Raw genomic sequence first — 25,943 nt, 5'->3', positions numbered from 1 at the left:
TCCTGGGCCAAATCAGGCCTGCCATCTGTTTTTATACAGCCTGTGAGCTCAGATTGTTTTGTACATTTTTGAATGGTTGAAAAAAATCAAAAGAATAATATTTCATCATATGTGAGAGTTATGTCAAATTTCCATGTCCATAAATAAAGTGCTACTGGAATACAGCAGCACTCAGTCATTTATAGATTGTCGATGGTGGCTAGAATGGCAGGATTGAGTGATTACAGCAGAGACTGTATGGGCTACAAAGCCTAAAATATTTACTATCTGGCCTGTTACAGAAAAAGTTTACCAACCCCTCGTCTAAGCGAATTGTGATAGTACTGTCTCTGGCTTTTCCAGGCTCCAGTCCAGCTGGCAGTGCCCATGTGACAATGAAATGCAAGCAGAAGTCTGCTAGGCGGAATTCTGGAAAGGCTTTGCTTTCTTCATAAAAGGCTGGCATGTTAATTGCCCCTTCAGGTCTTGAATAGGAAAGTGAAATCTGACGGTGAGAGCAGCCGTCTTGCAACCATGGGGTGATGAATATAAAAGCCAAAGCCAGCACCTTAGAGGAAAGGAAAAGACCTGAGTTCCTGATAAAATTGTTAAGCAGCTGAATCAAGACCAATACCTGCTTATTGCCAGACTTCCTGTAACGTGAGAAAAATCACCCCCGTCTGTAAGGCAGTCTTCACTGGGCATTTAGTCACTAGCAGGCAAATGCCTTTCTGACTGACGTGCCCTCTTTCTTTCCTTTAGTCCTAGAACCTATTTGGTCTCAGTTGTATAAGAAGAGTTGTGGGGGCCAGGAGACCCGTCCTGGCATCTGTTCAACAGGCAGGAGGTAGGTAGCCATCTAATCTTTCCACCGGTAAGGTTGCACCTGAATTTGCTCATCCTAACAAACCAGTGTCCTCAGCAGCATTATCTTGATATTTGGGGAAATGGTTATGAGAACAGTCTATTTCCCTTAGTTACTACAAGTAGATCACAGCAGAAGGTCGTTTACATGGCTGCTGGCGGTAGCGCCCCTCCCCCTCCCTCCCAGTTAGATACATGTTCCACCCTCTGTCCTCCCATAAGGTTCAGATTAGACTGTTATTCCACTCATGACACCATATTCTGTGTATTATGTCAGTTTATGTACTCAGCTCCAAGTGCCTCAAGGGCAACATCATGTCTTATCCTCTCTGTCACCCTAGCCTCTAGCACAGTGCCTCATACATTATAGGTGATGGAGGGGTGAATGGAAGGAAAGTGGGCAGTACTGTTGTCAGAGAAAAGAATGCAATGTGGAATAAAACATATTCTTTAATTTATCAGATATTTATTGAGTCTCTATTATATGCCTTTTTCTGGGTGATGGGAATGGATAAATAGATGAATAAAACCAGCATGATTAGAAAAGCTAACATTTACTGAATACTTACTAAACGCCAGATACTGTTCTAAGCACTTTATAAGTGTTGGCTTATTTAATTGTAACAAAAATCCTGGTGAAAAACCTGAGGCACAGAAAGGTTAAGTAACTTGCCTCCAATCACACAGTTAAAAGTGATTGAGTTAGGACTGGGATCCATGTCCAGTAGGTCTAGTTCCAGGATACTACTTACTTACTTACTACTATACTTTCAAGCTACTTTTCTGATGTATTAGGTGCAGAGAATATAGTGTGAAGACTACTGCCCTCCATTATGGAATTCCAAAGCAAAATAATCTAAGCTACATTTTACATGATAGAGATCTAGGTCCAGCCTGCTGGGTTTCAAGTCCTGGCTGCAGCATGAATTTGGCTGGCCAAAATGTTCATTCAGGTTTTCCTGTAAGATGTTACAGAGAAACCCGAACAAACATTTTGGCCAACCCAATATTTGAGTATGTTAATTAACCTTTCTGTGCCTCAGTTTCCTTATTTGTAAATTCGAATCATAATGATATCTAACTCACAGGTGTGTTGTAGGGATTGCATGAATTAGTACATATAAAGTACTAATATTTAAAAACAGTGCCTGGCCTTTTTTTTAGGTGTAAAACAACGGTTGGATGTCATTACTGTTGCTGTAGTGGGTAGTTTGGCAATTAGTACATTGTAATAATACTAACAATAGCTATTGCTATTGTAATACACTCAGGGGACATGTAGTCAGACCATAAATGATCTCACAAATCGTTTTATATAAAGTGACAAGTAGTGATTAAGTGTTGAACAGGTATATTAGAGTTCTCCCAAGAAACAGAACTAGAATGAATAGGATATATAGGCTCATGAGGAGAATTGGCTCACAAGATTGTGGAAGCTGAGAAGTCCCAAGATCTTCTGGAGACTTAGGGGAGCTGGTAGTACCATCAGCTGGAACAATACCGTTCCAGTCCAAGTCCGAGTTCAAGTCCAAGAACCAGGAGTGTGAAAGGTATAAGTTCCAGTCTGAGTCTGGGTTCAAAGGCAGCAGAATAGTTATGTCCCACCTTGAAGACAGTCAGGCAGAGAAAGCAAATTCTCCCCTACTCAACCTTTTGTTCTATTCAGACACTCAGTGGATTGGATGAAGTTCACCCGTGGGAGGGCACTGTGTTTTACTCAGTCTATAATTCAAATGTTAATCTCCTGCAGAAACACCCTCAGAGACACATCCAGGATAATGTTTGTCCAAATGTCTGAACACCCCGTAGCCCAGTCAAGCTGACATGTAAAATTAGCCATCACAAGTTGTACACACACACACACACACACACACACACACACACACACACACACGCAAATATCCATACCAAAATAAGGAGGAAATACTCATGACAGTACAGTCCATGTTTCTGTAACTGGTCACATGGTTGTAGCTGATATTTATGCCTATCTTCTTCTACTTCCAATTCTGTATTTTCTTTGCCTTCAGCAACTACCTCAGCTGGTCGTGATTCTTTACCTGATGGAGTGACCCAAACCTTCATTCCTGAATCTTCTGAGCCATTAGTAGTGCTGCCTGGATTAGGTTGTTGAAGTTTTCCATTGATCTTAATCACAGAGCATGGTAATAGTAAGAGACGCCCTACAGGGTCTCCTGTATTCTAGACATGCTCTTCCTTTCCTCCATTATAGAATAATAGTCCAATTTCCCTTGATAGTCAGGGTCAATCACCCCAGCCAACACCATAATTCCCTTCTTTGCCTGTTGATTCAGAGGCATGAGGAGTATAAAGTGGCCAGGTGGCAGTCTTAACCTCCAGTTCAATGGAATTATTGTGTCTCCTGGTAAAAACATTCTTCTCTCTGGATAAGACCTCTAGGCTGGTAGGGCATAAGGTCAAGAGAACAGGAAGCAAAAACTTTGCCAGTGGGTCACTAGGAGTAATGATGCGTAGTGAATTTCCCATTTTTACCCTTTGATTCCTGGGCTCATGAATCCTGGCTATTGGAGAGACAGCACCATATATTGGATGCTGATTCTGAGCATATACAGCCTTCTGGAGAACCTAGCTGCAGTCCTGCAAGGTATTGCCATCTAGCTGTCACTGTAACTCAGTCTTCAAAAGGCCATTTCACCAGTTATCAAACCAGCTGATTCAGGATGACCAGTGAATTACATGAGCATGGGCCCATTGCCAATCTTCACTTGCTGTGAATTGAGTTCCTTGATAAGAAGCAATGTAAAACATGACAGTAGATAAGGCATTCTATAAGTCCACGGATGGTGGTTTACAGAAGCATTCCAGGGAAAGTAAATCCATAACCAAAGTAAGTGTGTATTCCAATAAGAAAAAAATGCTGCCCTTACTATGATGCAAGCCATCCAATATGGTCAACCTGCTACACGTAGCTGGCTGATCACCCTGAGGAATGGTGCCATATGGGGGACTCAGTGTTGGTCTTTTGTGGCTGGCAGATTGGGCACTCAGCAAGGCCGTAGCCAGAATGGCTTTGGTGAGTGGAAGTCCATGTTGCTTACACCATGCATGACTTTTATCCTTGCCACCATGGCGACTTTGTTCATGAGCCCATTAGGTGATGACGGGTGGCTGGGGAAAGAGGGTGATTCGTACCCACAGAATAGGTCATTTTTTTTCCACTTAATTATCAAAATGTTCCTTTGCTAAGTCACCTTTTGGTGAGCATTCACATGGGACACAAATATCTTCACATTTTTGCCCACTCAGAGAGGTCTATCCAAATACTTGTCGTCAATTTTCCCCAGATTTCCTTGTCATCAGTTTTCCAATCATATTCCTTCCTGACCATCCAGCCAAACCATTGGCCATAGTCCATGAATTGCTATATAACTGCATGTCTGGCTAATTATCTTTCCAAGCCAAGTGAACATCCGGGTACACTGCCTGAAACCCTGCCCTCAGCGAGGATTTCCCTTCACCACTGTCCTTCAAGGATGTCCCAGCAAGAAACTGTGATCCTGCAGCGTCCACTTCTAGGAGGTTCCTGCATATTGTGCAGAACCATCTATAAACCAGGATTCTCTTCCTCTGTCAAGTGTATATAGGGAACTCCCCGTGAGGCCATAGATACAGGCTGAGAGAGGAAAGGTGGTGTATGTAGCAGGAGTGGGCACCATGAGCATTTGGGAGGTAAGATAGGTGGCACAATACACTTATACTTCTTTTCCCCTTGAATTGAAGATGATCCCTGGTGCTGTGTGATCAAGTGGTTAGCTATGTCTATTACACCCACATCAAAGTTACTGCTCATATAAAGACTTTCATTTTACTTTATGGCCACATTCTTTACCAACCTCCTGGATTTTTAAAAAGTGTGCTTTGCATTGTGTTAATGTTTACTATGCTGAGGAGACCATATAATGTTAGAAAGACATGGATAAATTCATCACTGCCTTGGGGAAATATGTCTGATGAACAGGGACGAACAGTCTTGGCTTGAACACATTTCCACTGAGCAGAGAGCAGGATTTTGAGACCTGGGGGCTAGGCCAGGAGAGGAATGGATCCTGAAGGAGAAAGGAGAAGAAGGCTCTAGTAGTATGCTTCAGCCAAGGCCTGGGAAAGCTGGGAAGACCCAAGCCCAGAGAGTCAGACTTACTCAGCCATCAAGTCCAAGCACTGGAGGTAGAATCAAAAGCCAGCGTAAAGAGCCCTAAATCGGAACCTGGATCCAACCAAGCCATGGGTGAAAAGGCCTGAGCGAATCAAGGTGGTTCACGCAATTGCTGTAAAAATTCCCGAAGTGTTCCTGGTTACTTCTTGTGGACCTCAGCCTGGCTGTACTTCTCCAGGACATGCAGTGGACTGTGGTGCTTTAACATATAGAGGAGAGTGAAGTATAGTGCAGAGAGGAGAAGAAGCATCATTTATATTCAAAACATCACATTTCTTAGAGCCCTAAACTATTTCATTTGCTCATGCATTTTTCACTTCTCAGGGCTATTTATACTTCATTCATTCATTCCTTACCTATCCCTTAAGTTATGGAGAAGATTTAAAAGGCCTATGTAATGAAAAGAAGTAATACAATGGAATTAGAAGTGGAGAATTATGAAAAAGAAAACATGAACACAAATGGAAAACTGAGACAAAGTAGAAAGTCAGGGAACCATGTTTGTGTTTAATTCCTCAATATAAATGAAAACCCTCAAGAAAAATATGATGGAAACCCATCTCATAATATCTTAATGGGTGATAAGGTCAAAATGCAGACTAAATTGGGTATTCAAGAACCAAGATGTCTCATCCCAGCTCCGTCACCCCCTTCCAATCAATGACGAGCCCTCGGTTTCAGTTTCCTCTCACATAAAACAATAATCATTGCTTAGTGAAAAGAGCCAAGGTTAAGAATCAGCAGTGTCTAGATCTTTCTCTGCCACCTGACCTTGGAAAATTTATTAAACCTTTCAGATCCTCAACTTTTTCATCTGTTAAATGGAAATCATGTGGAATTTAGACAATATGTGATGCGTTTAATAGAACACACCATGACATTTGCAAATGTTCTATCATGGTAGCTGTTTAAAAATAAGGTATCGAAGCAAGTGACCTTGAAGGTCTCATATAGTTTCAAATTCAGATTCTTTGAATTAACTCTTTATCATATGAAATTTTAATAACCATTACTCTTTTATCAGTGTTTGCTAGAAAAATTTATCTGTGTATCACACAACCGATTATATTCTTGGCATAGCCACTAGGGAACTCAAGAAAAATAAATGCAAACTGACAGCAAAACTGACTATAAACGTTTGTAAATCCTTATAAAAGTACAGGCTGCAGATGAAAAGCTTTCCTTGGTTTCAAATGAAACTAAGTTTGAGACAAAAATTTATAAACCAAAATGCTGTGGTGTAAAGGAAAAGCACATAAGAGCTCTTTGGCTCTTATGGGAGATGCTTTCTCCCATCGTCTGTTTTGCAAAATACAATAATAATCCTAATAAAGAATTAATTGGAAAGCTATTTTGGATCACAAGAAATTATAACAAAAGGATAACTTTTCCAATGAATGTCATTGAAGTTTATAGGAAGAAAAACCAAACACTTTTTCTAGGGGAGATGCTGGTTTGTGGGGGGATGGGCTGAGGAATACTGGTTCAGAGAGAAGGAGTCTGCAATGAACGGTCCTGATAGCTTCTTGGATGCTGCCAGAAGAATAGAAGAAGAATTGAAGATGGAATAAAGACAGGATACACCATGTATTAAAGACCTATTTAGTGATCAAAACTGCATCAGAAGCTTCACTTTGATTTCTTACGTAAGCCTTACAATATCCTAAAAGGGTAGTTCAGTTCTTTTTAATCTAGTAGGAGGGAATCAAGATTACAAGAATTACAAGGATTGAGTAACTGCCCGGGATTCAACTGGTGGTAGATAAGCGAGAAACCATGATTAGATAATGAGCTTGTCTGACTATAAAACTTATGCCGTTTCCCCTCTGCCAGGCTGAGAGAAGGTTTCTCTTGGGAAGCCAGCTGCAAACCTATTTTAGCCGGGCTGGACTACTATTTATCACCACCACAGTAGCTGCCATCCTCATGATTGGGATACAAAGCATGTAGCTGACGAAGCACAGGGAAGAGTGTACATCTGTTCCTTTATCTCCTTGGGGGGTGCCGAGGACGGAAGCAGCAGTGGTGAAAACCATCTGAGGCAGGGCACAAGGATGCCCGCGGATGGCATCTTACCAGTCCTTTCTCTCAACTTCTCTGAAGAGAGGGGAGAGATTACTGATAACAATAATGTTAAAAATATCTTTACGGGCTTCCCTGGTGGCACAGTGGTTGAGAGTCCGCCTGCTGATGCAGGGGACACGGGTTCGTGCCCCGGTCCGGGGAGATCCCACATGCCGCGGAGCTGCTGAGCCCGTGAGCCATGGCTGCTGAGCCTGCACGTCCGGAGCCCGTGCTCGGCAGCGAGAGAGACCACAGCAGTGAGAGGCCCGTGTACCAAAAAAATATATATCTTTACACAAACAGTATTTTTATCAGTCATAGAGAATGTCCGAATATACATGGAATGTATCCACATTATTATATATATACTTATATATATTATTTATGTACACATTATTTTATTTATATGATATACCTTATTTTATATGTGAATATATATAATATATCTAAATATTCATATATAAAATAATGTGTATATATTATTCATATACATTATTATACACATACGGTATTCTATTCCTCTTCATGGCCATAATTTGTAGTTATGAAGAGGATATGAAAACAGAGAAATCTGAAGTCCAAAGTGCTGGCAAGTGACAGACACAAACACAAACCCAGGTCACCTAACTACCTTCTGTTATAATCCCAGCACTCGCTAGATGTCTGCCTGTTTTAATATAATTTGCCAGTTTCACAGGGCAGTTGCAAAGCTGACTTCCTATTTGACATTAAGGTTCTTTACTTCCTCAGAAGAAAGCTTCTATATACAAAATATAATGGCATAGTAATGAGCTCCCCGGGGTGTATCAACCCTCTATGCCCACCCTCAAATATTACCCCTCTTTTGCTCCCTGTAGTGTCCAAAGTGAAAATCAACAGGAAAAGTAGGTGGCTGGTAGAGCATAGAAATTGGAGCTTCAGAACAGTTGAGGGGGCTTCCCTGGTGGCGCAGTGGTTGAGAGTCTGCCTGCCGATGCAGGGGACACGGGTTCGTGCCCCGGTCCGGGAAGATCCCACATGCCGCAGAGCGGCTGGGCCCGTGAGCCATGGCCGCTGAGCCTGCGTGTCCGGAGCCTGGGCTCGGCAACGGGACCCGCGTATCGCAAAAAACAAAAAAACAGTTGAATAACATATAAGAATAAGTCCTTATGAATGGTGAAATCTTGATTTAGAAATACTTCCTTTTTGGAAGAGATGCTAGGGTGGGGAGCAGGACCCTGTTATTTAGAGACAGACTGGGGACTACGAACAGTCTCTCCTTTTCAGTTTCTTGTCTTTGAAAATGTGTGATCCTGCTAAAATAATTCTCAGCCAATTGAATATCCATTGAACAAAAAACATAGATGACATTTTTTTAGATGAAGCCTCTCTGTTGCGTGCTAATTATATCTGACCACTGATATCTTGAGAGCAGTGCAAGGTATTCATGGGAGGTGGATCAGAAGTTTGGTGTAAGAAATAATTTCTATCCACCTTGTATTTGCTGACAACAGATGAGACGCAAACACAATAGGAAAATTCCTTTGGGGACTCCTGATAAATCATGTAGTAAAATGTGGGGTTTGGGTACAATAATTTATTCATCTTTACTTCTTTGTTGAAGAACATTAAATGTAAAAAATTGGAACATCAATGCAGTTCATCTTAGATGTTCAAAATTATGAAGTGGAGAAAAGAAAACATCTATGGCAATGATTCTGAACTAGTACTGAATCTGAAACATTGCTTGATCTCAAATTACTTCTTTTAAATCAACTTGGGAAATGACATAACCATATTTAATTCCTCCGAGAAGAATTGTTCAGTTCCAACCATCTGCTAAATTAAGCAGCAGTGATTATAATGAACATTTACAACAGACCTGATACAAAAGGGGATGATAACTTTTTGCATAAGACAAAGTCCTGGGAGGCTCCTGCAATCTCAAAGATGAAGATGGAAATTAGGAGAACAGATTTTACAGTGTACTGGAACTCTAGGAGTGGTGAAGGTCAAAGTGCAATATCACATTTCCTTAAATTTTTATTTCATTTTAGGAAAAATGGTCACCAAGTTCTATCAAACTACCAGTTTTCCAGATTTTTCTTCTACTATGTCTCAGCAGATCACTAGTTTTTCTTTTTCCTGGTGGTAACGGAGAGTTTATTTTCTTGTTTATTGTCCCTTCCTCTGTGCAGGTACAAAAGTTTTCAGCATAACTTCTAACAAATGTAGGAAGACCAAAAAATTAAAATAGCTGGTCTCCTAAGGACCAATAACCCTGAAAGATGTGTCATTAATGAGTCTAGCAGTTTTCTTCTTTGGTCCTTGAATGGATGTTCAATGCTTCTGCAATTTTCTGGCAGTGTTTATTTACATGTGCAGGTCCACACACATTTTCCATGAAACTAGTTGCCTCAGACTAGTATTACTGAGGTGAAATAGTAATAACAATAATAAGTTTTTCAGCCTTGCCTGCCCTGGAATGTTGCCTATGTTTATTCTTCAACTGGAGAGACTGTTTTCATAGCACAGGATCACATTATTAAATATTAGCAGGGACTCCTCATCAAAAAAGGAAAAAAAATTTATATTTGCACGTGGCTCCAAGTTCACAGAAACTAAAATGCCTTAGAAGTTCTTTTCCCTCCAAATGCCAACAGAGCTAATATGATAGGGGCGCTAAGGCATCTGGGAGAGAGCTAAGCGATGTTATAGATTTTCAAAGACATAGTTCTGATTGTGTTGCTGCCCCCACCACTGACAGGATTTGAAAGCTTGAGAACAGGGGAACCTCCCTCTCCTTCCTCACGCACACGCCCACTGCTGTGGAAGATATGAGTCTTCACAACAGTCTCACTCATGAAATGCCTTCCCTGAACTTTACAGTCTATGGAACAAAGAGGTCTGGAAATTGATTAAAGGCACTAATTATTGTAGTTGCATTTAGAAGTGTGATTGACAGGGCAGATCTCAGGGAAAACACAAATAGTCTCTCCTACTCTAGCAACTGCTCATATGTTAATTTACTAGAATTAAACATGTTCAGATTACATAATGCAAATAATATTCAGTTTAGGAATACTAGTGAGGTTAATAAACACAGAGGTCTTAAAGGGCCTTTCTTTTTTTTAATATCACTAATTGTACCTAGTGGAGTCTTTAACAAGGCTTTCTTCCTCTTTCTTTATGCCATTTTGTAGGGATATTGGGATGATTCATTTCAAATAGTATTGAACTCTGTGAAACCCAAAGACCTATGAGAAAATGTTTGCCCATCACCCATTCATTTATCCATCCATCCATCCATCCATCCATCCCCTAAACATTTATTCACTCACCATATATTTCTTAAATCACTACCATGTTCCAGGCACATAGTGAGCAAGGAAGATATAGTTTCTGCCCTCATGTGGCTTATATTCAAAATAAAAAAGACAGAATATTGAAAAGAACGATTGATCGGGTATTTTTGACAGACACTGTGTTAGGTTCGGCAAAGAGGCAAAGATTTCCCTCGGATGTCACTTCCAAGGACTTAATATCCTAGGCACATGGCCTCCTAGCCTTTCTAAAGTTTCCCACATTCCAGTAGTGACTCTGAGGCAGAAGTCTCCAGACCCGAGAGACCACATGGGCTGGTCCAGCTGATGTCTCTGTGGTAACCAGGGAGGACAGATGCCAGACTTAATGATGAGCAGGAGCATCAAGAGGAGGGAAGTGCCCAGTGAAAGTGCTGGCGGTGTGCCAAAGCCACACAGGTGATCGTTAGTTTTGCAGAAAGATACAGTATGCCTCACGTGAGAAATGCTAAACTGAATACAATTCTACTTGCTTAAATGGCAGGTGACAAGGATTTTTACCTGCTCTTTCAGTGAGGCTAACTAGAGAAGCAGTGAATGCACATCAGCTGGAGAGGAGGAAATAGGTGACACACTGATTCTGGATCACCCTCACCTCTAGAGGCCACAGCCATCTGGGGGTTTGGCGTCCTCCCTGGGCCATCACAAGGAAGTGCTTGTAGGATCCACAAACTTCTATTCATTCCCCAGTCTGTGGGTTCTCTCCCTGCCTCTCCCACCCTGTGGTTGCAAATGCTGCTCTGGAAGACAGCAATACAATTGCAAGTTAACAGGCATGTACAATCTACTTTAATGTTTGTAGACTAAAATGTGTCTTTCTACCTCAGCCTTCCCAATAGGTGTTCCATGTTGAACTAGCTCTTCAATTTTGAGGCAATATTTGCACTGTCTTGAAGAAGAATCAGGTTCATAGCCGAGTGCATCTTCTGGAAATGAATGCATTCAATGAATTATTTATCGAGACTCTTGGATATATTACTGCTGCCTTGACAATAGCTTTAGCTTTTGAGTGAATTATGGGGTCTAGGGTACTGGCCCCAGAGAATGTCTTAGGAGGTCAGGAAAGTAATATGTTTTATAACATCACTAGGGTAACTGCAAGAGGTATGAGAGAACTGGTGGATTTAAAGAGTTGCTTCTTCAGACAGCTTATGTTTTCATTTTCTATGCCAGGTTTATGTCAAAAATGATATTTTGGCAGTGAAACAGCAGAATAACTAAAGCAACTAGCTAAAATGTGGGAATTCAGTCAATTCACTGATTTAGGATCAGGTAGACAAAATAACTCATTTAAAAAAAATAATTTTTGAAGGGAAAGATATTTCTGGATGTTTTATTCAACTCTGCACGTATACATAGCATAAATAAGTATTTTCTTAGGATGTAGATAACTTGCAGCAACTGATCAGGTACAGAGTTAAAAACAGATGTTTTACTGAAAGCCATAGATTGTTTGCAAACTTGAACTCTCTTTGCCTTAGATCTGCCCTTACTTAAAGATCTAACACACTTTATATTTCTGTGTTTTAGATAAAACTAATAGCATAGACCTATGATTTCCAGCTCTGCCACGTCACATAGAATTATGAAAATATTTCACGTATCTAGTCTTCATTTTGTGATCCAGTGACAAAATAATCAAGTGTCTGTGTGATGGAGCAGCAATAATAATACGAGTTCTTTGTTTCTATGATTCTGCCCCTACTGACTCTGTGATAAATTGATACCTTCTCAGAAGGGCTTGTAAAGGTAGAGCTCCTGACTAAGACACGACATTCTGCCATTCTGGTCACTTCTATGATCATCCCAATGATGTCTCCTCTCCCTCAAAAGTCTAGTGTTTGGTTCCACATCTGGTTGCTCTTGCTGTGGCTCAGACCATTGTGTGTCTCATTCTTTTTTTTTTTTTTTTTTTTTTTTGCGGTATGCGGGCCTCTCATGTTGTGGCCTCTCCCATTGCGGAGCACAGGCTCCGGACGCACAGGCTCAGCAGCCATGGCTCACGGGCCCAGCCACTCCGCGGCATGTGGGATCTTCCTGGACCGGGGCACGAACCTGTATCCCTAGCATCGGCAGGCGGACTCTCAACCACTGTGCCACCAGGGAAGCCTGTGTGTCCCATTCTTGTTCCATCCTGCACCAACTATCACACCAGATGTGGAAAGTTGACTTAACATCAACCTGAACCACATGTATTCATATGGGCCCCAAGGTCTTGCTGCTTTATGCTCTCAATATCTCACAGATCTGAGGCAATGTGATTCTCATTTTATTATTATTTTTTTTAATTTCATGCCGCTTGCCCTAGATCTCCACAGCTCTTTTGAGGGTTGGGAGCTGATCTGGAACATCCAGCATACCCTACCTAACACTGTTTCTCTGACACTTTCATTCTCCAGTGACTATTGATTGAACATGTATGTGCTTAGCATTGTGCTGAGTGCTGGAAATAGAGTTTTGAGCAAGACAGACACAGTTTCTGTCCTAAGGGGGCTTAGAGTCTAATGGGGGTGATAGGTGCAAACAAGTAAATCAATCAATAAATTATTGTTTAAAGATAGATATTGAAGGGCTTCCCTGGTGGCGCAGTGGTTGAGAGTCCGCCTGCCGATGCAGGGGACACGGGTTCGTGCCCCGGTCCGGGAAGATCCCACATGCCGTGGAGCGGCTAGGCCCATGAGCTATGGCCACTGAGCCTGCATGTCCAGAGCCTGTGCTCCGCAACGGGAGAGGCCACAACAGTGAGAGGCCCGCGAACCGCAAAAAAAAAAAAAAAAAAAAAAGATATTGAAGAAATAATTACAAATGTAAGAGATGTTGCAAAATGGGAAGTAAAGAGTGGTATGAAAGGGTATATTGAGGGGAAATTAAACAGCCTCAGAGGGTCAGGAAAGGATTCCTGAGGAAGTAACATTTAGGCTGAGATCTGAGAGCTGAGAAGGAATTAAATAAGTAAGTGACCATGGGAAAAATTGGAGGAGAAGCAATTGTGCCTCAAGCCATGTTCAAAAATGATATTCTGGCAGTGAAATAATTAACAGAATAACTAAAGCAACTAGCTAAAATGTGGGAATTCAGTATATTCAGTGATTTAGGATTAGGAAAATGTGTGGAGACCCTGCATTCCCAGAGATCAAACCCCATTTGAAGAGGTCAAATGAGACCTCTGTGTTTTCTTTAATGAGGCTGGAAATACCAATGAAAACCAGATCAAGGGGGGCCTTGTAAGTCACAGTAAAAGGCTTGACTTTTATTCTAAGATAATGAGAAACACTGAAAGCTTGATTAAAAATATTTTAAGTTATTAAATATTGTAAAAGGACAAAATAATGTAAAAAAAAAATACATTAGATACCTCTATAGTCATCATCGAGCCTAGTATTTTGCATTTGCCTCACAGGGTTTGAAGAAATAAAATATTTCACTTCAGCTAAAATCCCAGACTCATGTCCCTTCTTCCTCCCTGTCTTTCCAGATAACCAGTATCCTGAAGTTGGAGTATATCAGTCCTATGTAATGATGTAGTATCTAGTGAAGCTCAAAAAGTGCGATCCCCATGACCTTGCAATTTGTCTTTTAGGTATCTATTTTAGAGACCTCACATATATGCACAGGAGACATTTTCAAGAAACTTAATCACAGCATTTTTTATTACAATGAAAAAGTGGGACTAACATAATAGTCCTCAGTAGAGGGGTAAATAAAGAAACCCTGGTTTAGTCATACAGTGGAACCCTGTTCATGAGTTGAAAAAAAAGTGCCTTGGAGCTTATGAGTTGTTGAGGATAACATTTAAAAAATAAGATGTTTAGTTAAAAAGGCAAGTTCTAAAGGAATATCTAGTATACAGTTCATGTATAAAAAAGTTAAATACATAAATAAAATGGTATCTATTATTTATGGAAGCAAATATATATAGTGAAAATGTAAAAAACATTCAAGCTTCTAAACAAGGAGATATACAGTAGAAATTGCATTTTATAAGCTCAGTCTGGCTACAGTTTTAAGAATGCAATCACAAAGGTATACCAGTAGAGTACATTACAATATATTACTCTATTATAGTCGAGTAGTTGGACAATAACTGGAACTTTGATTAAGGAGCAATGTAGACAGATTCTAGAGCTATTAGAAGGTAGAATTTTTAGGATACGTGTTTGGCTATGAGGGTGTGAAGGGTGGAAAGGAGGCAAGTGACTTTCAAGTTTCTGGCTTGAATAACTTGGTCACTTGTGCTTCTATTTACTGATGCAGGGAAAAAGGATTGCATTGACAGCTCTGGGAATGAGTGGAGGTAATAAATGCAGTGTTTGAAAAGTGAACTTGGGTTGCTTTCTTCAACTAGAGAAGTCAGGGATAGATGGGAAATGGACCTGATGGTCAATAGAGAATTCCAAAATGGAGATAAAGTTTGAGCATCCTCAGCATATACTATGGGAGGTCATTCAATTTGTAAGAGTAGGTAGAATTGATTAGACACACAGGGTGAGAGGAAAAGATGGCCTAGGACTGAGCCCTGAGAGACATTAAAATGTAGTGCTGTCAATGGAGGCAGAGAGGAAGAGGCCATAGAAATAAGGGGGGAAAAGAGATGGGAGAGAATATGGAATCAGAGAAGCCAAGGAAGCAAATTATTTCCAGAAAAAGGGAGCAGCTAACCATTTTGAATGCTGATGGTACTTCAAGCAAGAGAAGGGGTGAAAAGTTGGATTTGGGGATTTGCTCTGTTGGATTTTGCTCTATAGAAGTCATTAGTGAGATAAAAGTGAGCATATTCCGAAGAAAGGTTGGGCTGAAAGCCATTTGGGGTGGGTTGAGAAGTAAATGGAGAAGTAGAAGTGGAGATAACCAAGAGGAAGTGACATCTTATATGAGTAGTTTGGGAAGGAAAGGACAACCATGGGTAAGAACTGGGGGACTAGGAAGCTAGGGTGAAAGGAATAACTGTTTTGTTTTTGTACATTTGTTTCTTTAAGATGAGGCAAATTTGAACGTGTTTAAATGCTGCTGGGAAGGATTCAGTAAGGAGGAAGAGACTGAAGATATAGAAAAAAGAGAAGATAACCAATGGGTGAGTTTCCCCAAAGAAGGTGAAATTCAAAGCATTCTACAATGATTTATTGTTGAATTAACTGATGCATGAATAGGAAGAAAGATGTCATTTCTCCAGAAACAACAGTAAAGCATAAAAAAAATGGCCATGGTCATCAATAGGTTTACTGATTTGGGTAGCAGTGAGCCGAGGGTTTTGATACCTGATCGCTTCTGTTATCTCTCTGAGGTGGGAAGTGAAACCATCTGCTGAGAGAAAGGAGAGGGGTAGGACTTAGAGGTTTTAGGAGAGCAGAGTTTGCAATATTTGTGGAGTGTTGGAATGAATTCTTGATCAGGAAACAACATAGGATTTCTGTCACTTTTTAGTTCCAAGTTGAGGTTGGAAATTGTGAATTCATGGTGGAACAAATGTCCTTGGACCACACTTGTGTATCTACGCTCTATCCCCTTTGGATTAATTCTTTCACAAGAGTCTCCTCATTTCTTCCTACAGACAGACTCCCCTTCCAGGTGTGCCACACATGTCTGAATTTGCAGTCAATATAAGGCATAGGTCAGTTTCAAGGAGCCAATGCTGTTTTCTTAAACTATGGCATAGGTCAGTTTCAAGGAGCCAATGCTGTTTTCTTAAACTATGTCCAGCATATTTGAAAGAACCTTATACAATGGCAACATTCTAAGGCTTAGCTATCTATAACTGTGTCAGAAGCATTCATGGACTCCCAAATTTGTTGGGTTTTTAAGCCCTGAAGGAAAAATTGGGTATTTAACATTTTAGCTCTCTATAAATGACAATGTGAGAATAAAGAGTTCCATTCTTCACGGACAATTTATATAGTCTGTGACACAGGTTTCATCAACCCTGGACTGGAAATACAGAACCTGTGGTGTGCCTTCTTAAGTGTGGCAGTGCTTATGTTATGCAGATTTTTATTGTTGTTGTCATTTGGTCATAGTCTTAGTATGGGAAAATGTCATAAGTATTCAGAAGTCTGGGAACACTGCAGAATATTCTCATATGGTTACTGTGGTCTGATTGAGTCAGCAGCGTATTGACACACATTCGCTTGTCCATAGATTCAAAAGAACCAATGTTTTCTTTTTAAAAATGACCTCATCTTCCATCATAAACATCTCTATTCTAAGGCCTGGTGAGAGAATTCCTTGGAAACCAAAGAACATTTAGTCATTTAATGTGTATGTGGGTGTTGTTCTCTTTAATTTATGAAGTCCTTTGAGCGAGTAAATTAAAAAGTGGTGTGTTGGTATTCCAGAGTTTGTCATTTTTGAGGCGAGTTTATTTCATAAGCAAGTCTATAATTTAAACTATGTTCATGATCTTCTATGAAACTTTTAGTTATATCTATGCTATGCAAACTGGTTGAACCGTTTTCACACGATTTTGATCAGAAGGGTATAGAACAGTAGAATGATCACCAGTTGTGGAATAAGAACTCTTGGGTTCCACTTCTAACTCTGCTACTAACAAATATAATCTCGAGTAACCCTTTATCTGAGCTCCAGTTTCCTGACCTGTGAAAAGAGGGGTTTTATTAGGTGATTCTTAAAATATTTTCTAGACCTTAATCTGTTTTAGAAGTTAACACAGCTGTTTGGCAGCATGAAAAAAAAAAGGATAAACATTATTAATTCTTATATGGTACAATTAAAAATGTGCATGTTCAAGCCTGGGGTTTAAGTTCATAGGATTTATTCATTCATGCATATGTTTTTTTTTAAACATCTTTATTGGAGTATAATTGCTTCACAAGGGTGTGTTAGTTTGTGCTTTATAACAAAGTGAATCAGCTATACATATACATATATCCCCATATCTCCTCCCTCTTGCGTCTCCCTCCCTCCCACCCTCTCTATCCCACCCCTCTAGGTGGTCACAAAGCACCGAGCTGGTCTCCCTGTGCTCTGCAGCTGCTTCCCACTAGCTATCTATTTTACATTTGGTAGTGTCTATATGTCCATGCCACTCTCTCACTTCTCAGCTTACCCTTCCCCCTCCCCGTGTCCTCAAGTCCATTCTCTACATCTGCATCTTTATTCCTGTCCTGTCCCTAGGTTGTTCATAAACTTTTTGTGTGTGTGTGATTCCATATATATGTGTTAGCATATGGAATTTGTTTTTCTCTTTCTGACTTACTTCACTCTGTACGACAGACTCTAGGTCCATCCACCTCACTACAAATAACTCAATTTCATTTCTTTTTATGGCTGAGTAATATTCCATTGTATATATATGCCACATCTTCTTTATCCATTCATCTGTCAATGGATATATAGGTTGCTTCCATGTCCTGGCTATTGTAAATAGAGCTGCAATGAACATTGTGGTACATGACTCTTTTTGAATTATGGTTTTCTCAGGGTATATGACCAGGAGTAGGATTGCTGGGTCATATGGTAGTTCTATTTGTAGTTTTTTAAGGAACCTACGTACTGTTCTCCATAGTGGCTGTTTCAATTTAAATTCCCACCAACAGTGTAGGAGGGCTCCCTTTTCTCCACACCCTCTCCAGCATTTATTGTTTGTAGATCTTTTGATGATGGCCATTCTGACAGTGTGAGGTGATACCTCATTGTAGTTTTGATTTGCATTTCTCTGATGATTAGTGATGTTGAGCATTCTTTCATTCATGCGTATTTTTATTCAATAATGAGCATCAGAGATTTGGTGGACAATGATGAATAAGAAACGTACCAGTCCTCAGGTGGTTCACATTGATGCATGGTACAGATACGTCAGCAGGTTATTGGAACAAATATGATAAGTGATCCTGCTATAATGTCTACATAATGTTCAGAACTTTCAATTCCCATGGATACCACTCCAGTCCAAGCTACCATTATGTCAATACCTCGTCTAGACTGTTATAAGAACCTCCTTATTGCTCTCCTTACTTCCATTCCTGTCCCATTCCAACTTATTCTCAAAAGGCAGCAAAAAGCAACATATTAAAAATATAAATTTAGGGCTTCCCTGGTGGCGCAGTGGTTGAGAGCCTGACTGCCGATGCAGGGGACACGGGTTCGTGCCCCGGTCCGGGAAGATCCCACATGCCGCGGAGCGGCTGGGCCCGTGAGCCATGGCCGCTGAGCCTGCGCGTCCGGAGCCTGTGCTCCGCAACGGGAGAGGCCACAACAGTGAGAGGCCCGCGTACCACAAAAAAAAAAAAAAAAAAAAAAAAAAAAATATAAATTTAGTCATAGCACTTCCATTCTTGGAAGTGACTTCCCATTGTATCTCAAATGAAATCCAAGAATTGGCACAATCTGCCCCTCCCTGCATCTCCAGCCTCATCATGGTGCTTTACCTCTTGGTCCTAAAAGTCAGCCATGCTGGGTCAAGTTCTCATTCTTCAGGTTTCAACTGGGAGATCTTCATCTCAGAATGATTTCTGTTACCATCTAAATAGATTGTACATCCTCATTTCTTTTTCTGTTTCACTACCACTTGCTCTTATTTTTCACAGCACTTACAGCAACATTTAATTTGATTATATTTTATGCCCTTATTTATTGTTTAACTCACCCACTAGAATGACATCTCCATACGAGCAAGGAATTTGTCAGTTTTACTCACTTAGCATCTAGCATAGTCCTTATTGTATAGCTCATTAAATATTACTTGAAAAAAAACCGATCCAATTATTATGACTTTTTCTGTTTTGCAACCTGAAAATATCAAGGAAATGGAAACAAAAGACATTCTTTGATATTTCTTATCAATGACGTTTCTAACAGTTACCAATTATGCAAAAATTGACATGATTAAAATAATAATTTGCAATTTGTAGTATTATCACATTCATTGTTTTTTTAAAACAAGGCATCTATGAAGAACCATAAAAAGAGAAATTCTTAATTGAACTAAGTCAAGTTCTATTTAAGTACTTATTCATACAACAAGTTTTGGAAGAGTTTTAATTAGTAATGGGCTTAACAACCGTCTAACAATGTTTCACACCATTCGGCGTTTACTCTTATACTACTAACAAAATAAACAATAATTATATTATTCCTTCTTATTAATTTTTCACTCATAAAAGCCTAAGTACTAATGTGCTGGTAAATTGCCATCAATTTTCATGTGCAATAACTTACTTACTTTTTGGTCTTTCCTATTACATTGTGATCTTATTTATTTTTACATAAGATTGAATATCAGATCATGATGATAAATCTTATGTTTATAAATAATTAATAAAGGGAAAGGAGGAAATATAAAAATAATAAAGTAAATTTTCAGTTATATAGCCATTTGAAATTAATAAAAACTTGTGAGTGATACAAATGAAATTATTAAGAATTACGGCTATAAATAGTTCAAATTTTATAGCAAAGTGTTTATTTTCTATAGTAAATAATACAGTAGGCTACTTAGACTCTATTAATACAGAGCTGTCTCTTTTTTTGTGTTATTCTCACTTCCTGGAATATTCATAGTTCTCCTTTGAAGACCCACTACATCTCTAGAATTCTTAGTATATAAGAATCTATCACAAAACAGGTAGCTATTTAAACTTTGTTGACCTGAAGTGAAATATGTCTCCAAACTATTAAGTCCTACAGTGCTTATACTCTATGCCATATGAATTATCAAAACAGATCTGAATTCTATTTTGTGTTTTAAAAATAGGGTAATCACTAACATTTTTTATTTACAGTTAAATTTTATTTAGTTTTTGGATAGGTAATACGCACACACAGGTTATGCTTTTAGGGAAATGGAACCACTATGAATAATCTTGACATGCTCTCTTTCTTTTTAGTCTTTTTTCTAGGTATATTTAATTTGTTAAGGTCATACCATAATATAAGGTTTTGTTGTTTGTACTTAATGTGTTGCAAATATTATCACAGTGCTTTTTAATAACTACAAAATATTCTGTCTACAGTTATATCTTACTGTTATACTATTTTTAAATACCTGGATTATTTCTACTCTATGTTAATATAAACCACGCTGTGACTAATATCTTGTGGTGTATACCTTTGTCTGCATTTTTTTCCCATTGGGTAAAATGCCTGCACCTCATGATAGGGATATTTTTATGCATTTTGAGATGTGTTGAAATAGCATTTAAAAAATTCGACAACTTTTAATAATAGCTAAACTTACTATGAATACTTCAGGCATATATTCTCATAACTCCCCTTTTGTAGGTATTATTATTATTCATCGCTTAAAACCATTGGAGAGCTCAAGTAATGCAGCCAAAGCCACATAGCTAGTTTGTGCTAGAACCAGGTCTTCAGCATAGTTTTTTCTGACTCTAAGGATATACAATCTGAGTTGTCTTGCTTGGCTGCCATAACAAAATACCAGAGACTAGGTGATTTGAACAACAGAAATTTATTTTCTCCCATTTCTGGAGGCTGGAAGCTCAAGATCAAGGTTTAGTGTTCCAAGTTCTCTCTCCTCGGCTTGCAGTTGGCTGCCTTCTCACTGTGTCCTCACATGGTCTTTCCTCTGTGCATACATGCTGTGTTCTAATCTCTTTTTCTCTTAAGGATACCATTCGTACTGAATTAGGACCTTCCCAGTAAAGCCTCATTTTACCCTAATTACCTCTTTAAAGGCCCTATTTCCAAACACAGTTATATTCTGAGGTACTTGGGATTAGGACGTCAACATACAAGTTTTGGAGGGACACATTTCAGCTCATAACATCATCCTTTATAATAAATAACATTTTCCTAAAGCAACAATCTACCTTACGCTCATTACAGTGTAGAATAAAAGAAAATATTTTATTTTTTAATTTAAAAATGTCTTTTGTTTTTAATTTTTCTGGAACTTCTAGATAAAACAATTTGACATAAAACAACAACAGCAAAAAGAACTATAGCAAGCAGGAGGAAGCAAAATTACTGTTATATGCAGATGATATGACTATACAACTAGAACTACACCCCACCCAAAATTAACAAAAAAGCTCTTAAAATATTGAGGTATTCTTTAAAGTCTTAGATATAAAATATTCAAAACCAATAATTCTTCCATTGTTAACTAAAAGAATATTGTTCCAACAACAGTAATTTCACTGTAGAATTTTTTTTTATAAAATATACATACAAAAGAGTACATATAACCTGTATATATACTTTAAAGTATAACAAAAAACAAACACATACACTCCACATCAGCTTAAGAAGTGGAAACAACACACTTCCCTAAATGTCTGTCTGTCCTTTCAGGCTCCAAGATGTAATCAGAATTCTGATGTATTTACCACCCCTTTCCTTTTTTAAAAAAAAAAGTTTTCTCATATCAGTGTGTATCACTAAGCCATATATTTTCTATTTTGACTATTTTAGCACTTTATGTAAGTGGAGTAAGTCTGTGTATGCTCTTCTGTGAGAAGTTTTTTCATTTGACATGTTTTTGAGATTTATCTGTGCTGTTTTGTAAAGCTGTGGTGTATTCATTTTTCTTGCAGTCTAGTATTCCATGATATAAAAATACCACAGTTTATTTATCCATTTTCCTGTCTAAGGATGTTCAGAGTTGCCACTTTTTTAACATATAAATAATGCTGCTATGAAGGTTTGTGTTTCTTAGGATACATGTTTAAGAATATTCTAGGGCAGTGGCTTTTAAACTGTTCTGACTCCCACCCTCAGTAAAGAATTCATTTTACATTGTAGTGCAGTACACAGACAAGCACATACAAACACCCACACATGTATATGCACATATAACTAAAACAATATTTTTACAAAATAATAATACATTCAGTGCTCACTGATATTTTCTATTCTATTTTTTAAAACGCTGGTGGTGGACCAAAAAATTGATTTTATGGTACCAAAATATCTCTTTTAAAAGCAGTAAATAATAATATGGAATTTTGCTAGATATTAATAATGTGGAATGCTTCATATTATTCTCCGGGAGAAGAATGGCTTTACAATTCTACTAATATGGTAAAACTTTCTTTAAATCCATTTTAATCATATCTGTGCTTTTCTCAAAGTGCCTCTTTTTTTTTTTTTTTTTTTTGCTGTACGCGGGCCTCTCATTGCTGTGGCCTCTCCCGTTGCGGAGCACAGGCTCCGGACACACAGGCTCCGCGGCATGGCTCGCGGGCCCAGCCGCTGCGCGGCATGTGGGATCTTCCGGGATAGGGGCACGAACCCGTGTCCCCTGCATCGGCAGGCGGACTCTCAACCACTGCGCCACCAGGGAAGCCCAAAGTGCCTCTTTTTTTAAAAAAATAAATTTATTTACTTACTTTTGGTGGCGTTGGGTCTGTTGCTGCATGCAGGCTTTCTCTAGTTGCGGCAAGTGGGGGCTACTCTTCATTGCAGTATGCAGGCTTCTCACTGTGGTGACTTCTCTTGTTGCGGAGCACGGGATCTAGGTGCGTGGCATTCAGTAGTTGTGGCTCATGGGCTCTCTTAGAGCACAGGCTCAGTAGTTGTGGTGCACGGGCTTAGTTGCTCCGCGGCATGTGGGATCTTCCCAGACCAGGGCTTGAACCCGTGTCCCCTGCATTCTCAGGCGGATTCTTAACCACTGTGCCACCAGGGAAGTCCTCAAAGTGCCTCTTAATCTGGTAGATATTACATCATCCACCTCCCTCCTCTCTCTACAGTCAGTTTTTCCTGCCTCTTTCTATATCTAGTGTTGATCCACCAGTCTCCTTGCCCTTTCAAAATCTTTCTCTTTGTGTGTCTCTACTTTTTTTTTTTTTTTTTTTGGTAACATCTTTATTAGAGTATAATTGCTTTACAATGGTGTGTTAGTTTCTGCTTTATAACAAAGTGAATCAGTTATACATATATATAGCTCCCCATATCTCTTTCCTCTTGCATCTCCCTCCCTCCCACCCTCCCTATCCCACCCCTCTAGGTGGTCACAAAGCACTGACCTGATCTCCTTGTGCTATGCGGCTGCTTCCCACTACCTATCTATTTTACGTTTGGTAGTGTATATATGTACATGCCACTCTGTCACTTTGTCACAGCTTACCCTTCCCCCTCCCCATATCCTCAAGTCCATTCTCTAGTAGGTCTGCGTCTTTATTCCCATCTTGCCCCTAAGTTCTTCATGACCATTTTCTTTTTCTTTTCTTTTTTTTAGATTCCATATACATGTGCTAGCATATGGTATTTGTTTTTCTCTTTCTGACTTACTTCACTCTGTACGACAGACTCTAGGTCCATCCACCTCACTACAAATAACTCAATTTCGTTTATTTTTATGACTGACTAATATTCAATTGTATATATATGCCACATCTTCTTTATCGATTCATCTGTTGATGGACACTTAGGTTGCTTCCATGTCCTGGCTATTGTAAATAGAGCTGCAATGAACATTGTGGTACATGACTCCTTTTGAATTATGGTTTTCTCAGGGTATATGCCCAGTAGTGGGATTGCTGGGTCGTATGGTAGTTCTATTTTTAGTTTTTTAAGGAACCTCCACACTGTCCTCCATAGCGGCTGTATCAATTTACATACCCACCAAGCGTGCAGGAGGCTTCGCTTTTCTCCACACCCTCTCCAGCATTTATTGTTTGTAGATTTTTTGATGGTGGCCATTCTGACTGGTGTGAGATGATATCTCATTGTAGTTTTGATTTACATTTCTCTAATGATTAATGATATTGAGCATTCTTTCATGTGTTTGTTGGCAATCTATATATCGTCTTTGGAGAAATGTCTATTTAGGTCTTCTGCCCATTTTTGGATTGGGTTGTTTGTTTTTTTGTTATTGAGCTGCATGAGCTGCTTTAAAATTTTGGAGATTAATCCTTTGTCAGTTGCTTCATTTGCAAATATTTTCTCCCATTCTGAGGGTTGTCTTTTGGTCTTGTTTATGCTTTCCTTTGCTGTGCAAAAGCTTTTAAGTTTCATTAGGTTCCATTTGTTTATTTTTGTTTTTATTTCCATATCTCTACGAGGTGGGTCAAAAAGGATCTTGCTGTGATTTATGTCATAGAGTATTCTGCCTATGTTTTCCTCTAAGAGTTTGATAGTGTCTGGCCTTACATTTAGGTCTTTAATCCATTTGGAGTTTATTTTTGTGTATGGTGTTAGGGAGTGTTCTAATTTCATTCTTTTACATGTTGCTGTCCAGTTTTCCCAGCACCACTTATTGAAGAGGCTGTCTTTTCTCCATTGCATATTTTTGCCTCCTTTATCAAAGATAAGGTGACCATATGTGCGTAGATTTATCTCTGGGCTTTCTGTCCTGTTCCATTGATCTATCTTTCTGTTTTTGTGCCAGTACCATACTGTCTTGACTACTGTAGCTTTGTAGTATAGTCTGAAGTCAGGGAGCCTGATTCCTCCAGGTCCATTTTTCTTTCTCAAGATTGCTTTGGCTATTCGGGGTGGTTTGTGTTTCCATGCAAATTGTGAAATTTTTTGTTCTAATTCTGTGAAAAATGCCAGGGGTAGTTTGATAGGGATTGCATTGAATCTATAGCTTGCTTTGGGTAGTATAGTCATTTTCACAATGTTGATTCTTCCCATCCAAGAACATGGTATATCTCTCCATCTATTTGTATCATCTTTAATTTCTTTCATCAATGTCTTATAATTTTCTGCACGAAAGTCTTTTGTCTCCTTAGGTAGGTTTCTTCCTACATATTTTTTTCTTTTTGTTGCAGTGGTAAATGGGAGTGTTTTCTTAATTTCACTTTCATATTTTTCATCATTAGTGTATAGGAATGCAATACATTACTGTGCATTAATTTTGTATCCTGCTACTTTAACAAATTCATTGATTAGCTCTAGTAGTTTTCCAGTATCACCTTTAGGATTATCTATGTAGAGTATCATATCATCTACAAACAGTGACAGCTTTACTTTTTCTTTTCTGATTTGGATTCCTTTTATTTCTTTTTCTTCTCTGATTGCTGTGGCTAAAACTTCCAAAACTATGTTGAATAATAGTGGTGAGGGTGGGCAACCTTTTCTTGTTCCTGATCTTAGTGGAAATGGTTTTAGTTTTTCACCTTTGAGGATGATGTTGGCTGTGTGTCTGTCAGATATGGCCTTTATTATGTTGAGGGAAGTTCCCTGTATGCCTACTCTCTGGAGGGTTTTTATCATAAATCATTGTTGAATTTTGCCAAAAGCTTTCTCTGCATCTACTGAGATGATCATATGGTTTTTCTCCTTCAGTTTGTTAATATGGTATATCACAATGATTGATTTGTGTATATTGAAGAATCCTTGCATTCCTGGGATAAATTCCACTTGATCACATTGTATGATCCTTTTAATGTGCTGTTGGATTCTGTTTGCTAGTACTTTGTTGAGGATTTTTGCATCTCTGTTCATCAGTGATATTGGCCTGTAGTTTTGCTTCTTAGTGACATCTTTGTCTGGTTTTGGTATCAGGGTGATGTTGGCCTCATAGAATGAGTTTGGCAGTGTTCCTCCCTCTGCTATATTTTGGAAGAGTTTGAGAA

The 25,943-nt window shown here is 39.1% G+C and overlaps 1 protein-coding gene across 4 annotated transcripts in view; it reads left to right on the top strand.

Annotated features, from left to right (window-relative positions):
• TMTC2 (transmembrane O-mannosyltransferase targeting cadherins 2) overlaps positions 1-25,943 on the top strand; it is a 663,780-nt gene that overhangs the window by 418,767 nt on the left and 219,070 nt on the right. For 2 of the 4 annotated variants that reach the window (XR_014017153.1, XR_014017154.1), the window contains exons 12-13: positions 742-826; positions 15,420-15,514. The exons of 1 other annotated variant lie outside the window; for it this stretch is intronic. Coding sequence is in view for 1 of the 3 variants with exons in the window: in XM_081250398.1 (XP_081106524.1) it covers positions 742-747 (6 nt within the window). In the remaining 2 variants the exon portion in view is untranslated. Of the gene's footprint in view, positions 1-741; positions 993-15,419; positions 15,515-25,943 lie in introns of those variants that run through there. One more of the 4 variants, XM_081250398.1, reaches the window with a different exon arrangement.

The sequence above is a fragment of the Mesoplodon bidens genome, assembly GCF_964165515.1.
Source record: "Mesoplodon bidens genome assembly, chromosome: 11".
Taxonomy (NCBI): domain Eukaryota; kingdom Metazoa; phylum Chordata; class Mammalia; order Artiodactyla; family Ziphiidae; genus Mesoplodon; species Mesoplodon bidens.
The sequence above is the reverse complement of the archived record's forward strand: the minus strand, read 5'-3'. Positions and strand labels throughout refer to the sequence as shown.